This window comes from Heterodontus francisci, chromosome 17, assembly GCF_036365525.1.
Source record: "Heterodontus francisci isolate sHetFra1 chromosome 17, sHetFra1.hap1, whole genome shotgun sequence".
Taxonomy (NCBI): Eukaryota; Metazoa; Chordata; class Chondrichthyes; order Heterodontiformes; family Heterodontidae; genus Heterodontus; species Heterodontus francisci.
The window spans coordinates 1,564,966-1,582,124 of NC_090387.1; the positions used below are offsets into that span (position 1 = coordinate 1,564,966).

Here is a 17,159-nt window from a genome sequence, read left to right on the forward strand (position 1 = left end):
CTCTTCCCTACAGACCCTGTACACACACTCTTCCCTACAGACCCTGTACACACACTCTTCCCTACAGACCCACTCGTCCCTACAGACCCTGTACACAGACACACTTCCCCCTGCAGACCCTGCACAGACACACTCCTCCCTACAGACCCTGTACACAGACACACTCCTCCCTCCAGACCCTGTACAGACACACTCCTCCCTCCAGACCCTGTACAGACACATTCCTCCCTACAGGCACTGCACACAGACACACTCCTCCCAACAGACCCTGTACAGACACACTCCTCCCTACAGACCCTGTACAGACACACTCCTCCCTACAGACCCTGTCCAGACACACTCCTCCCTACAGACCCTGTACACAGACACACTCCCCCCTACAGACCCTGTACACACACTCTTCCCTACAGACCCTGTACACAGACACACTCCTCCCTACAGACCCTGTACACAGACACACTCCTCCCTACAGACCCTGTACACACACTCTTCCCTACAGACCCTGTACACAGACACACTCCTCCCTACAGACCCTGTACACAGACACTTTCCTCCCTACAGACCCTGTACACACACTCTTCCCTACAGACCCTGTACACACACTCTTCCCTACAGACCCTGTACACACACTCTTCCCTACAGACCCTGTACACACACTCTTCCCTACAGGCCCTGTACACAGACACACTCCTCCCTACAGACCCTGTACACAGACACACTCCTCCCTACAGACCCTGTACACAGACACACTCCTCCCTACAGACCCTGTATACAGACACACTCCTCCCTACAGACCCTGTACACAGACACACTCCTCCCTACAGACCCTGTACACAGACACTCTCCTCCCTACAGACCCTGTACACACACTCTTCCCTACAGACCCTGTACACACACTCTTCCCTACAGACCCTGTACACACACTCCTCCCTACAGACCCTGTACACACACTCTTCCCTACAGACCCTGTACACAGACACACTCCTCTCTACAGACCCTGTACAGACACACTCCTCCCTACAGACCCTGTACACAGACACACTCCTCCCTACAGACCCTGTACACACACTCCTCCCTACAGACCCTGTACACACACTCTTCCCTACAGACCCTGTGCACAGACACACTCCTCTCTGCAGACCCTGTACAGAAACACTCCTTCCTACAGACCCTGTACACAGTCACACGCCCCTCTACAGACTCTATACAGACATCCTCCTCCCTACAAAATGTAATATCTCCAAATTTACAGATGACACAAAACTGGGTGGGAGGGTGAGTTGTGAGGAGGATGCAGAGAGGCTTCAGGGTGATTTGGACAAGTTGAGTGAGTGGGCTAATGCATGGCAATGCAGTATAATGTGGATAAATGTGAGGTTATTCACTTTGGTAGCAAAAACAGAAAGGCAGATTATTATCTGAACGGCTATAAACTGAGAGAGGGGAATATGCAGCGAGACCTGGGTGTTCTCGCACACCAGTCACTGAAGGTCAGCATGCAGGTCCAACAAGCGGTAAAAAAGGCAAATGGTATGTTGGCCTTCATAGCGAGAGGATTCGAGTACAGGAGCAGGGATGTCTTGCTGCAATTATACAGGGCCTTGGTGAGGCCACACCTGGAATATTGTGTGCAGTTTTGGTCTCCTTATCTAAGGAAGGATGTTCTTGCTATAGAGGGAGTGCAGCGAAGGTTTACCAGACTGATTCCTGGGATGGCGGGACTGACGCATGAGGAGAGATTGATTCGGTTAGGATTATATTTGCTGGAGTTCAGAAGAGTGAGGGGGGATCTCATAGAAATCTATAAAATTCTAACAGGTCGGTAACCAGGGGTCGTAGTCTAAGGATACGGGGTAAACCTTTCAGGACTGAGATGAGGAGAAATTTCTTCACCCAGAGAGTGGAGAGCCTGTGGAATTCGCTACCACAGCAAGCAGTTGAGGCCAAAACATTGTATGTTTTCAAGAAGGAGTTAGATATAGCTCTTGGGGTGAAAGGGATCAAAGGGTATGGGACAAAAGCGGGAACAGGTTACTGAGTTGGATGATCAGCCATGATCATAATGAATGGCAGAGCAGGCTCGAAGGGCCGAATGGCCTACTCCTGCTCCTATTTTCTATGATTCTATGTTTCTACAGACTCTGTACAGCCACACTCCTCCCTACAGACCCTGTACACAGACACACTCCTCCCTCTAGACCCTGTACAGACGCACTCGTCCCTACAGACTCTGCACACAGACATGTTCCTCCTTCCTGCAGACTTTGTACACAGGCCCTGTATACAACCTGCTTCTTCCCAAAGACCTGCTCCTCTCTTCAGACCCTGTATACAAATATGTTCTTTCCTACAGACCCTGTGCTCAGACCTGCTCCTCCTTACAGACAAAGGGCAGGGAGCTTCCTGATGTGCTGGTCACCATTTCCTTCAGTAACCATTATCCAAACAGATTAAATGGTCATTTCTCTCATTGCTATGCTGCCTCATTTGCTTACAGAATGAGTGGTCTAACTTCCAAAGTAATTCACTGCCTGCAATAATTTGCTATGTACCTATGCAGCATTCGCAACAAGGTTGATGACTTGATGGCACAAATAGTGGTAAATGGGTCTGATTTAATTGCCATTACGTAGACACAGTTACAGGGCGACCAAGACTGGGAACTGAATATTCAAGGATAGTCATCATTCAAGAAGGATAGGCAAAAAGGAAAAGGAGGTGAAGTAGCACTCTTCATTAAGGATGAGATCAGTACATTAGTGAGAGAGGATCTTAGATTGAAGGATCAAGATGTAAAATCAGTTTGGGTGGACCTCAGAAACAGCAAGGGGCAGTAAACGTTGGCGGGAATTGTTTTAGGCCTCCAAACACTAGTGGTAATATCGGGCAAGGTATAAATCGGGAAATTAGAGGTACATGTAAAATGGGTAATACAGTAATAATACGTGACTTCAATTTACATATAGACTGGGTAAACCTAATCAGTACTGACACTGTGGAGGATGAATTTCTGGAGCAGTACGTTGGAGAAGCAACAGCGAATCGGGCTATTTTAGATTTGGTATTATGTAATGAGAAAGGGCTAATTAATAATCTTGCTATAAAGCAGCCTTAGCGAAATAGTGACCATAATATGATAGAATTTTACGTTAAGTTTGGAAGTGGTACAGTACATTCTGAAACTGGGGTCTTAAATCTAAACAAAGGAAACTATGAAGGTATGTGAGGCAGGTTGGCTATGGTGGATTGGGAAAATATACTAAGATTTAACAGTCGATAGGCAATAGCTAGTATTTAAAGAAGTATTACGTGGTCTACAACAAATATAGAGTCATAGAGTCGTACAACACAGAAACAGGCCCTTCGGCCCACCGCGTCCATGCCGACCATAATGCCTATCTATACTAATCCCACCTCCCTGCATTAATTCCATATCCCTCTATGCCTTGCTCATTCAAGTACCTGTCTAGATGCCTCTTAAATGTTGCTACTGTTCCTGCCTCCACCACCTCCTCAGGCAGCTCATTCCAGATACCCACTATTCTTTATGTGAAAATGTTACCCTTTTGATCCCCTTTAAACCTCCTCCCTCTCACCTTAAATCTATGCCCTCTAGTTTTAGTCACCCCTACCATGGGAAACAGACTCTGGCTATCTACCCTGTCTATGCCTCTCATAATTTTATATACCTCTATCATGTCCCCTCTCAGCCTCCTTCGCTCCAGGGAAAACAGACCCAGCCTATCCAATCTCTCTTTATAACTCAAGCCTTCCAAACCAGGCAACATCCTTGTGAATCTTTTCTGCACCCTCTCTAGCTTCGTCACATCTTTCCTGTAGTGTGGTGACCAGAACTACACACAGTATTCCAAATGCGGCCTAGCCAATGTTATGTACAACTGTAACATGACGTCCCAACTCTTGTACTCAATGCCTCGGCCGATGAAGGCAAGCATGCCATACGCCTTCTTCACCACCCTGTCTACCTGTATTGCCACTTTCAGGGAACTGTGTACTCGCACCTCAAGGTCTCTCTGTTCAACAAAACTCCCCAGGGCCCTGCCATTCACTATATATGTCCTGCCCTGGTTTAACTTCCCAAAATGCATCATTTCACACTTGTCTGCGTTAATTTCCATTTGCCAATCCCTTGCCCACTTTCCCAGTTGATCTATATCCTGTTGTAACTTTAGACACCCTTCTTCACTGTCCACTATACCATCAATTTTGGTGTCATCTGCAAACTTACTAATCATGCCCCCTACATTCACATCCAAGTCATTAATATATATGACAAACAACAGAGGGCCCAGCACTGATCCCTGCAGCACACCGGCCTCCAACCTGAAAAACAACCCTCCACTACCACCCTCTGCCTCCTATCACCAAGCCAATTTTGTATCCAATTTGCTAGCTCACCCTGGATCTCATATGTTCGAACCTTCTGGACCAGCCTACCATGCGGGACCTTGTCAAAAGCCTTGCTAAAATCCATGTAGACAACGTCCATCGCCCTGCCCTCGTCAATTCTCGTGGTCACCTCCTCAAAAAACTCAATCAAATTCGTGAGACATGATTTCCCACGCACAAGGCGATGCTGACTATCCCTAATCAGACCATGCCTTTCCAGATGCATATAAATCCTGTCTCTCAGAATCCCTTCCAATAACTTTCCCACCACTGATGTAAGGCTCACCGGCCTGTAGTTCCCTGGCTTATCCCTGCTGCCCTTCTTGAATAAAGGCACATTAGCTATCCTCCAGTCTTCTGGTACCTCACCCGTGGCTATTGATGATACAAAAATCTCTGCCAGGACCCCAGCAATGTCCTCCCTTGCTTCCCATAGCATCCTAGGATACACCTGGTCAGGCCCTAGGGATTTATCCACCTGAATGCGCTTCAAAACCTCCTTTGTAATGTTGATATGCTCCAGGATATCGCTGTTCCCTCCCTTGACCTCACTAGCTTCCATGACCTTCTCCACGGTAAATACGGACAAGAAATATTCATTTAAGACCTCGCCCATTTCCCATGGTTCCACACATAGATTGCCACACTGGTCCGTAAGGGGACCTACTCTCTTCCTAGCTACCCTTTTACTCTGAATATACTTATAGAATCTTTTAGGATTCTCCTTTATCTTATCTGCCAGGGAAATCTCATGGCCCCTTTTCGCCCTCCTAATTTCCATCTTAAGTGTACTCGTACATCCCCTGTACTCCTCGAGGGACCCGCTTGATCCCAGCTGCCTTTACCTGACATATGCCTCCTTCTTTGTCCTGACCAGACCCTCAATATCACTCGTCAACCAAGGTTCCCTAAACTTGCCAGCCTTGCCCTTACATCTAACAGGAACATGCCGGCCCTGAACTCTACCTATCTCACTTTTAAAAGCCTCCCACTTGCCAGACGTCCCTTTACCTGTAAACAGCCTCTCCCATTCAACTTTTGAGAGTTCCTGTCTGATGCCATCGAAATTAGCCTTCCCCCAATTTAGGACTTCAACCTGAGGACCAGTCCTATCCTTTTCCATAACTATCTTGAGGCTAATCGAGTTATGGTCACTGGTCCCAAAGTGCTCCCCCACTGACACATCAACCACCTGCCCATCCTCATTTCCTATGAGGAGATCGAGTGTAGCCCCTTCTCTAGCAGGGCTATCCACATACTGCTTCAGAAAACTATCCTGGACACACTTAACAAATTCTTCCCCATCTGATCCCTTAGCACTAAGGCAGTCCCAGTCAATATTAGGGAAGTTAAAATTACCTACTATTACAACCTTATAATTCCTACACCTATCTGTGATTTCCCTACACATATGCTCCTCCACTTCCCTCTGACTATTGTGGGGCCTATAGTATAATCCCATCAAAGTGACCACCCCTTTCTTATTTCTAAGTTCTACCCATATGGCCTCGCTGGACATTCCCCCCGGGATATCCTCTCTAAGTACTGCCGTGATGTCCTCCCCCTCCTCTCTTACCTCCACCTCTGTCACACCGGAAGGATCTGTACCCCGGAACATTGAGCTGCCAGTCCCGCCCATCCCTCAACCACGTTTCCGTAATAGCAATAATATCACAATCCCATGTACCGATCCATGCTCTGAGTTCATCACCCTTACCTGTAAGGCTTCTTGCATTAAAGTAAATGCAGTTTAGTCTATCAGACCTTCCACGCTTCCTGTCCTGCCCCTGCCCAGCCTGTCTACTGGACTTGCTTTAACCTCGACATTTGCCTCAACTATCTCATTGGAGAGACTACTACTTTGGGTTCCACCCCGCTACAAGGCTAGTTTAAACCCTCCCGAGTAGTACTAGCAAACCTCCCCGCAAGGATATTGGTCCCTCTCCAGTTTAGATGCAACCCGTCCTTCTTGTACAGGTCAACTCTGCACCAGAAGAGATCCCAATGATCCAAGTCGCTGAAGCCCTCCCGCCTATACCAGCTCTTCAGCCACGCATTCATTTGCCTAATCCTCCTATTCCTACCCTCACTAGCACGTGGCACAGGGAGTAATCCTGAGATTACAACACTAGAGATCCTGCTTTTTAACCTTCTGCCTCACTCCCTATATTCACCTTGCAGGACCTCATCTCTCTTCCTGCCTATGTTGTTAGTACCACTATGGACCACGACCTCTGGCTGCTCACCCTCCCCTTTCAGAATGTCCTGCAGCCGCTCCGAGACATCCTTGACCCTAGCACCAGGGAGGCAACATAACATCTTGGAGTCTCGTTTGCGGCCACAGAAACACCTATCTGCACCCCTTACGATAGAATCCCCTATCACTATAGCTGTTCCAACCCTTTTCCTCCCCTGCTGTGCAGCAGAGCCCTCTGTGGTGTCACGAACCTGGCTGTTGCTGCTTTCCCCTGGGAGGTCATTATACATTCCTCTAAGACACAAAAACCCAATAGGAAAGATGAATTGATGGTGGCTAACAAAAGAAGTTAAAGATTGCATTAGGTCACGAGACGTGGCTTATAAGGTTACCAGAAAAAGTGGTAAGCCCAAGGACTGGGAGCAATTTAGAATCCAGCAAAAGATGACCAAGAAACTGATAAAGAAAAGGAAAAGAGAATATGAATGCAAGCTAGCGAGAAACATAAGGCAGACTATAAAAGCTTCTTTAAGTATGTGAAAAGGAAAAGATTCGCAAGGCCAAATGTGGGTTCATTACAGGTGGAGACAGGAGTATTTATAATGGAGAATAGGGAAATGGCAGAGAAGCTAAACAATTACTTTGTGTCTGTCTTCATAAAGGAAGATACAGAAACTCTCCCAGAAATACGAGAGACCTCAGGGACTTGTGAAACTGAGGAACTGAAATAAATTAGTATTAATAAAGAGGTAGTACCTGAAAAGTTAATCAGATTGAAAGTTGATAAATCCCCTGGACCAGATGAGCTACATCCCAGAGTATTGAAGGAGGTGGCAAAAGAGATAGTGGATGCATTGGTGGTTATCTTTCAAAATTCTATAGATTCTGGAAAAGTTCCTGCAGATTGCAAAGTAGCAAATGTAATCCCACTAGTTAAGAAAGGAGGAAAAGAAAAAAACTGGAATTACAGACCTGTTAGTTTGATGTTAATAGTAGGGAAAATGTTAGAATCTCGTATCAAGGATGTGGTAACTAGACACTTGGAAAATAATGATATGATTGGGCAAAGTCAACATGGATTTATGGAAGGCAAAACATGTTTGACAAACCTGTTTGAGTTTTTTGAGATGTTACTTGTAGCATAGATAAAGGAGAACCAGAGGATGTAGTGTATTTGGATTTTCAGAAGGCTTTTGATAAGGTCCCACACAGGGGGTTAGTAAACAAAATTAGAGCACACGGGATGGGGGGTAATATACTGGTATGGATTGAGAACTGCTTAACACACAGAAAACAAGAGAGTAGAAATAAACTGGTCATTCTCAGGACGGCTGACTGTTCCTAGTGTGGTACCGTTAGGATCAGTGCTGGGGCCACAGCTGTTCACAATCTATATCAATGATTTGGATGTGGGAACTGAATGTAATATTTCCAAATTTGCTGATGAGACAAAACTAGGCATAAATGTAAGTTGTGAGGAGGATGCAAGGAGGCTTCAAGGAGATTTAGACAGGCTAAGTGAATGAGCAAGAATTTTGCAGATGGAATATAACATGAAATTACACACTTTGGTAGAAAAATCAGAAAGACAAAAGTATTTCTTAAATGGTGAGTGGTTGGGAAGTGTTGATGTCCAAAAGGGAGCTGGGTGTCCTTGTTCATGAGTCACTAAAAGCTAGTATGCAGGTGCAGCAAACAATTAGGAAGGCAAATTTGGACGATCCAATTCAAGATTGAACTATACAGTAAATGGAAAAGTCCTGGGGAAAATTGATGTCCAGAGAGATTTGGGTGTTCAGGTCCACTGTTCCCTGAAGGTGGCAACGCAGGTCAATAGAGTGGTCAAGAAGGCATACGGCATGCTTTCCTTCATCGGACGGGGTATTGAGTACAAGAGTTGGCAGGTCATGTTACAGTTGTATAGGACTTTGGTTCGGCCACATTTGGAATACTGCGTGCAGTTCTGGTCGCCACATTACCAAAAGGATGTGGATGCTTTGGAGAGGGTGCAGAGGAGGTTCACCAGGATGTTGCCTGGTATGGAGGGCGCTAGCTATGAAGAGAGGTTGAGTAGATTAGGATTATTTTCATTAGAAAGACGGAGGTTGAGGGGGGACCTGATTGAGGTGTACAAAATCATGAGAGGTATAGACAGGGTGGATAGCAAGAGGCTTTTTCCCAGAGTGGGGGATTCAAATACTAGGGGTCATGAGTTCAAAGTGAAAGGGGAAAAGTTTAGGGGGGATATGCGTGGAAAGTTCTTTACGCAGAGGGTGGTGGGTGACTGGAACGCGTTGCCAGCGGAGGTGGTAGATGCGGGCACGATGGCGTCTTTTAAGATGTATCTAGACAGATACATGAATGGGCAGTAAGAAAAGAGATACAGACCCTTAGAAAATAGGCGACATGTTTAGATAGAGGATCTGGATCGGCGCAGGCTTGGAGGGCCGAAGGGCCTGTTCCTGTGCTGTAATTTTCTTTGTTTTTTGTTCTTTGTTCAAATGGTATGTTGGCTTTCATCGCAAGGGGATTTGAAAACAGGAGTAAAGATGTCTTACTGTAATTGTATCGAGCCTTGGTGAGACTGCACCTGGAGTATTGTGTTTAGTTTCGGTCTCCTCACCTGTACACATTGACCCTGGAGTACTGAGTCCACCTGTACACACTGACACTGAATACCTGTAATTCTCCTACCACCAGCTCTCTCCTTGCTATGGACCTGTGCCTGGTGACTTTAGGACAGTATTTGTGTTGGTGTCAAAAACTTACAGTCATCCTCTGGAATGACAGCTGCTAGTCTGAATGTGGTTGCTCTATTTTGCATTCCTGTTACTCCTGCTTCTACCTAACAGCTGTTTGGGAAAGCACCTAAGCAAATGGTGCAGGGGAAATGAGGCTGCAAGGTTTGCTGTCCAAGAGACAGCTTGCATATGTGTGAACAATGACATAATCTAGATGCCAGTGGCATGGTTTTGTAACTGATCGAGCGTGGAATTGATGTAGCACATTCCCACTTGTGTGCTCTTGGCTTTGCCAAGCAATTAAATTGCTCCGTTTAAATAGCGCTAGGTTCCTGCATCTGACTGCAGCACAGAAATTCTTAACTGATGATGAGAATCATTAGTAATGACTTGTTGGCCGAGAGTTAAGAGATAAAGAAAAATAACTGTATCATACAGGAACTTGCACTAGATTGGGACATCCCAAAGCACTTTGCAGTCAATTACACACTCAGCCCTGTTCAGTACCTGGCAAAGACTAGGAAACACTCAGCTCCGTCCAATTATGGGATCAGACTGATTAAGTATTAATATCCCACTAGTTTGATATCATATTTATTTGTTATTTCATTAGCTAACATTAATATCACAGAAATGTAATATTTATGTGGTGTTAATTTATTAATATCAGCCATTTGAAATAGCACGGTAATTTAATACCATTCCAGTTTAATATTAACTACACAACTGAATGAGTATCTGACTAATGTATGATCACACATCCTGGAGAATACAGTCACATAGCTTATTTCTTTACCTGGTTTATTATTTGATAATCAGCTCAACATTTGCCCCCACAGCACCTCGGGCTCCACTCCAGCTGCAGATAAACATCTTTGGCAACCTTTTCCATGGATCCTGGGGCAGCTGGCTGAGTGCCCATCCTTCTTGCTGCCAGATTAAACAGGCAGTGTAGAGCTTAAACCTAATCTTCACTATTATGTGGGTTAGTTTCTATTCCAGTTTAGTTAAAATCCCAGTGACGTCACAGTCCATATTGACAGCCCAGCTTTTCAAAGATTGTGTCACAATATTGGTTCTGGCCTCAGTGCAGTAAAGGTACACGAACTTTAGTGTCACATAATTACCATAACCAGAGACCAATAGATACACCTGAACTGGACCAGTCAGCGCCAAATACACCATAACTGAACAATTCACTGCCAAAAACACTAGAACAGATCCAGGTCACCAAATATATCATAACTGAATGAGTCCCTGCCAAATATACCATAACCACATCAGTATCTGCCAAATATACCATAACCACATCAGTATCTGCCAAATATACCATAACCACATCAGTCCCTGCCAAATATACCATAACCACATCAGTATCTGCCAAATATACCATAACCACATCAGACCCTGCCAAATATACCATAACCAAAGCAGTCCCTGCCAAATATACCATAACCACATCAGTCCCTGCCAAATATACCATAACCAAAGCAGTCTCTGCCAAATATACCATAACCACATCAGTCCCAGCCAAATATACCATAACCAAAGCAGTCTCTGCCAAATATACCATAACCAAAGCAGTCTCTGCCAAATATACCATAACCAAAGCAGTCCCTGCCAAATATACCATAACCAAAGCAGTCCCTACCAAATATACCATAACCACATCAGTCCCTGCCAAATATACCATAACCAAAGCAGTCCCTGCCAAATATACCATAACCAAAGCAGTCTCTGCCAAATATACCATGACCACATCAGTCCCAGCCAAATATACCATAACCAAAGCAGTCTCTGCCAAATATACCATGACCACATCAGTCCCAGCCAAATATACCATAACCAAAGCAGTCCCTGCCAAATATACCATAACATCTGTCCCTGCCAAATATTCTTTTGGGCCTCCTTATCTCGAGAGACAATGGATACGCGCCTGGAGGTGGTCAGTGGTTTGTGAAGCAGCGCCTGGAGTGGCTATAAAGGCCAATTCTGGAGTGACAGGCTCTTCCACAGGTGCTGCAGAGAAATTTGTTTGTTGGGGCTGTTGCACAGTTGGCTCTCCCCTTGCGCCTCTGTCTTTTTTCCTGCCAACTACTAAGTCTCTTCGACTCGCCACAATTTAGCCCTGTCTTTATGGCTGCCCGCCAGCTCTGGCGAATGCTGGCAACTGACTCCGTAAATACTGAGGAGAAAAGCCTTAGATTACAGGATGATATAGACGGGCTGGTAAGATGCGCGGAGCAGTGGCAAAAGGAATTTAATCCTGAGAAGTGTGAGCATTTTGGGAGGACTAACAAGGCAGGGGAATATACAATGGATGGTAGGATCCTGGGAAGTGCAGAGGGTCAGAGGGACCTTGGTGTACTTGTCCACAGATCACTGAAGGCAGCAGCACAGGTAGATAAGGTGGTTAGGAAGGCATATGGGATACTTACCTAGTTAGGCCACAGCTGGAGTACTGTGTACAGTTCTGGTCACCACACTTTCGGAAGGATGTGATTGCACTGGAGAGGGTGCAGAGGAGATTCACCAGGATGTTGCCTGGGCTGGAGCATTTCAGCTATGAAGAGAGACTGGATTGGCCCGGGTTGCTTTCCTTGGAGCAGAGAAGGCAGAGGGGGAAGCTGATTGAGTTATACAAGATTATGCGGGGCACAGATAGGGTAGATGTCACAGAATCACATAGGAAGAAACTTTTTCTCTTTAAGGAGGGGTCAATAACCAGGCGGCATAGATTTAAGCTAAGGGGAAGGAGGATTAGAGGGAATTTGAGGAAATGTTTTTTCACCCAGAGAGTGGTTGGAATCTGGGACTCACTGCCTGAAGAGGTGGTAGAGCCATTGTCCTGCGTGACAATGGCTGCCTGATCAGATAATTTCTCGTGTATATCGCACAAACTTATGAACGGGCCGAAGGCCGTCATTTTTGGCCCTGAAAAGTGCCCAGTCTACCTCAAATTACCCTGGAAGGGTAATGTATCCCAAAAATTTGAGCAACAGGTGAGACTGGTGGATCATATCAAACAACATGTCCCTTCCGCTGTTCACAATGGGCAAGGTACAGGCCGGACCCAACCAGCCTATGCTTGCAAAACTTAAAACACAGTGTCCAACATTAGATGTGATTCCGCAAACGGACAACATTTGCTAAACAATCCGGAGTGTGCTAAGAATTACACTGACAACCAGTTTAAGATTGTCAGTCGGGCTCGCAGTGTGGCACAGTTGCGCGTACTGGAAGCTACATATATTAATACGCAGGTCCCTGTTCTTTGCAGACAGAAAGAACATGTACAAATATTGAGCTCTGATGAAGGGTCACCGACCTGAAACATTAACTCTGCTTCTCTCTCCACAGATGCTGCCAGACCTGCTGAGTATTTCCAGCATTTCTTGTTTTTATAACAAATGTTGCGCCTGTTTCAGCTAAACAAAATAAGTGACAGCCAGTCGCTGGTTCATTCCTCAGGGCAATGCCTTGATTAGCCAGAGTCAAGTTGCCCGGTTTATTTCAAACAAAGCTTTGCAGTTAACTGTCAGTCAATGTAAACTGGTGCATACTCCATGGCAACGCCTCTACCAATCAGAGTTCACTTGCCAACCAATCAGCACGCTCTTCTCACTCTCTTCTCATACAATATAAAGTCGTTGTTTTCCCCTCACATTGGTATTCTTGTGATTGTCTTGATGAGTGCAAGATGATAAGCTTCGACAACATGTCTCTATTTTCAGCAATACTCAAGTTCTGTACTAGCAAATGACTAAATATACTATAATCAAATCAGTTTCTGCTCAATATTCCGAACTGTACCAGTCACCGCGAAATATACCATAACAGAACCAGACAAAACCAAACAGTGGAAGGGAAGTGGAGGAAGAAAAATGTAAGCAAAACTATGAAATAAATATAAGATATAGAATAATAATCATGGGAGATTTCAATTAATCCCAAATAAACTTGCAAGAAGAGGTAGTTAAAGGGGAAAAGGGAAAGAAGTTTCTTCAATGTATTCAGGAGTCTCTCCTTACCCAGTACATAAGAAACTCAACAAGGAACAATCATTTCTGGATCTAGTAATGGGAAATGAACCAGAGCAGTTAAGAGAAGTAAACATAGGGAAACATCGAGGCAATAGTGATCACAATATAATAAAGTTTAAAAAAATGATTGAAAAAGGCACAACTAAGACAAAGAACACTGTTTTCACAATTTACATAAATAATTTGAACTCAGGAATTGTAAGTATAATTACAAAATGTGCAGAAGACATCAAATTGGGGGACATTGTTAATACTGAGGAAGGATGCAACAAAATACAAGACGACATTAATAAACATACAAATGAATTTCAACATAAATAAGTATCAGGTGATAAAGGTTTGCTACCCGACCGGAACCCGATGGGGCCCAACGACATGTCAAGTTCGGGTCGGGTCGGGCCCCTCTTCCGGGTCCGGCTTTCGGGCTCAGGTCAGGTCGGGCCGGGTCCGGGTCGGGCCAGCCACACACAGTAAATGCTCCGCTGGTAAGTATTGAAATTAAAAAACTTACCTGAGCTGGGAGGCCGGGACAAAACTGAGTCTGCGCAGTGAGCGAGTGACGTCACTATGACATCATCACGTATGCGCTGCAGGTTCGGTGTCAGGAAGGTAAATAAAGGGATGCTTAGGTCGGGCTCAGGTCAGGTCGAGTCGGGCTCGGGTGCGCTGTGGTTCGGTCGGGTTCAGCTAGGGTTCTTTTTCCCCAGTCCTGAGCAGGCCTTTATCAGGTGGTACATTTTGGTCACAAGAATATGGAGCAACATACTGCTTGGATAAGAGTCTAAATGGAGTAGAGGAACAGAGGGATCAGGGGGTATAGATACACAAATCACTAAAAGTAGCAAGAAGGCAGGCTAATAAGGCACAAAAAAAATCTAAAAGTACTGCCATTTCATTTCTTGATGGAAAGAAAATTGAAAAGCAGAGAGTTTATGTTAAAATTGTACTGAACTTTGGTTGGACCACACTTAGTGTACTGTGCTCAGTTCTGGTTTCTATATTATAAAAAGGAATGGGACTAAGTGGATTACTCTTTGAAAGAGCTGAATGGTCTCTTGTGCTGTACCATTCTATGATTCTATCATATAGAGGAGCTAAAAAAGGTGCAAAATCGATTCACAAGGATGTTAACTGAACTGATTAACAGGTTGGGCTCTTTTGTGTCGAAGAGAGAAGGCTGAGGGGGCGACTTGAAAGAGCTCTTCAAGATTATGAAGGAGTTTGATAGGGCAGAGAAAGAGAAAAAATTTGCACTTGTGAGAGAGTCCAAAACTAGAGGTCATAAATATAAGAAACCCACTAATAAATCCAACAGGGAATTAAGGAGAAACTTCTTTCTGTAGACATTCCAGCTACAACACTGGCATCTACCCGGCAACGTGGAAAGTTGCCCAGGTATGTCCTGTGCACAAGCAGGACAAGTCCAACACAGCCAATTACCACCCTATCAGTCTACTCTCGATCACCAGCAAAGTGACAGAAGGGGTTGTCGACAGTGCTATCAAGATGAACTTGCTCAGCAATAACCTGCTCGCTGATGCTCAGTTTGGGCTCTGTCAGGGCCACTCAGCACCTAACCTCATTATAACCTTTGTTTAAACATAGACAAAGGAGCTGAACTCCAGAGGTGAGGTGAAAGTGACTGTTCTAGACATTAAGGCAGCATTTGACCGAGAATGGCATTAAAGAGCCCTTGCAAAATGGGAGACAATGGGAATCGGGGGGAAACTCTTCACTGGTTGGGGTCATACTCAGCACAAAGGAAGATGATTGCAGTTTTTGAAGGTCAATCAACTCAGTCCCAGGACATCACTGCAGTAGTTCCTCAGGGTAGGGTTAGGGTAACCCAAACCCTAACTTGTGTGGCGCGAATGTTACTTGCCGCCTTAGGGTAACCCTAACCCTAGAATCTAACCATCTCCCCTTGATATTCAATGGCATAACCATCGCTGAATCCCCCACTATCAATATCCTGGGGGTTACCATTGACCAGAACTGAAGAGGAGCAGCCAAATAAATACTGTGGCTAAAAGAGCAGGTCAGAGGCTGGGAATTCTGCGGGAAGTAACTCACCTCGTATTTCTCCACTGCCTGTCCACTATCTACAAGTCAGGAGTGTGATGGAATACTCTCCACTTGCCTGGATGGGTGCACCTCCAATAACACTCAGGAAGCTCGACACCATCCAGGACAAAGCAGCCCACTTGATTGGCACCCCATCTACAAACATTCACTCCCTCCACCACCAACGCACAGTGGCAGCAGTGTGTACCATCTACAAGATGCACTGCAGCAACTCACCAAGGCTCCTTCAACAACACATTCCAAACAAACAACCTCTACCACCTCGAAGGACAAGGGCAGCCAATGCATGGGAATACCACCATCTGCAAATTCCCGTCCAAGCCACACACCATCCTGACTTGGAACTATATTGACATTCCTTCACTGTCGCTGAGTCAAAATCCTGGAACTCCCTTCCTAACAGCATTGTTGGTATACCTACACCCCAAGGACTGCAGTGGTTCAAGAAGGCAGCTCACCACCACCTTCTCAAGGGCAATTAGGGATGGGCAATAACCGGTGGCCTAACCAGCGACGCCCACATCCCATGAACGAACAAATTAAGAAAAAGAGTCTGGTTGTAACATGCAACTCAATACCACAAGGAGTAATTTGAGGTGAATAGTTTAAGTGGAAACTAGATAGCACATGAGGAAGAAAGGAATAGAAGGATATGCTGAAGGGGTGAGATGAAGAGGGGTGAAAACAGGCTCGTGTGAAGCATAAATGTTGGCAGAGACAAGTCCTAAAGGGCCTGTTTCTGCAATGTAGACTCTATGTAATTCTAGGTAAATACACCATAACAGAACCAAACACCAGATCTGGTCACCGAAAGATATATTGCACTGAATCATACACTGACTGGACCTACACCTGAAGTGCTGTAACCTGCAAGGCTACGGACCAGGTGCAGGAAGGTGGGATTAATTTGGGTGGCTAGTTTTTTCGGTCGGCGCAGACACGATGGGCTGAATGGTCTCTGTCTGTGCCATAATTTTTCTATGGTTCTATAACTGTGCATAAAGTCCAGCATACTAGTTAGAACTATCCAGATTAAATTATCGACATGATGAAATGGCTCTGACAATGTTGGACAACTAACAGTATATACAAGTTTATCCTGTCCTTACCTTAGTCTCTGTACTGTTCCCCTCAGTAATGACAGTGTAGGAAGAATGGTTCCTTGTGGAGTTTTCCATTGCAATGCACACCTCCACTCCCGGCAATGGGGTCCCAACAGATCCTAGATTCAAAACAAACATTGAGATGCAATGGGCAATGAGAATTCCCCATTCAATACCCCATCTTAAAATTCAATAGGCAGCAAGAACCAGCAGCAAATACCCCCTCTTTTTTTTATTATTCATTCATGGGAAGTGGGCATCACTGGCTATGCCAGCATTTATTGCCCATCCCTAATTGCCCTTGAGAAGGTGGTGGTGAGCTTCCTTCTTGAACCGCTGCAGTCCATGTGGGGTAGGTATACCCACAGTGCTGTTAGGAAGGGAGTTCCGGGATTTTGACCCAGCGACAGTGAAGGAACGGCGATATAGTTCCAAGTCAGGATGGTGTGTGGCTTGGAGGGGAACTTGCAGGTGGTGGTGTTCCCATGCATTTGCTGCCCTTGTCCTTCTAGTTGGTAGAGGTCGCGGGTTTGGAAGGTGCTGTCGAAGGAGCCTTGGTGCGTTGCTGCAGTGCATCTTG

The 17,159-nt window shown here is 45.4% G+C and overlaps 1 protein-coding gene across 4 annotated transcripts in view; it reads right to left on the minus strand.

Annotated features, from left to right (window-relative positions):
- acsf3 (acyl-CoA synthetase family member 3) overlaps positions 1 to 17,159 on the minus strand; it is a 197,530-nt gene that overhangs the window by 110,744 nt on the left and 69,627 nt on the right. For all 4 annotated transcript variants that reach the window (XR_010976640.1, XM_068048961.1, XM_068048960.1 and 1 more), the window contains one exon: positions 16,586 to 16,698. Coding sequence is in view for 3 of the 4 variants with exons in the window: in XM_068048961.1 (XP_067905062.1) it covers positions 16,586 to 16,698 (113 nt within the window). In the remaining variant the exon portion in view is untranslated. The remainder of the gene's footprint in view (positions 1 to 16,585; positions 16,699 to 17,159) is intronic.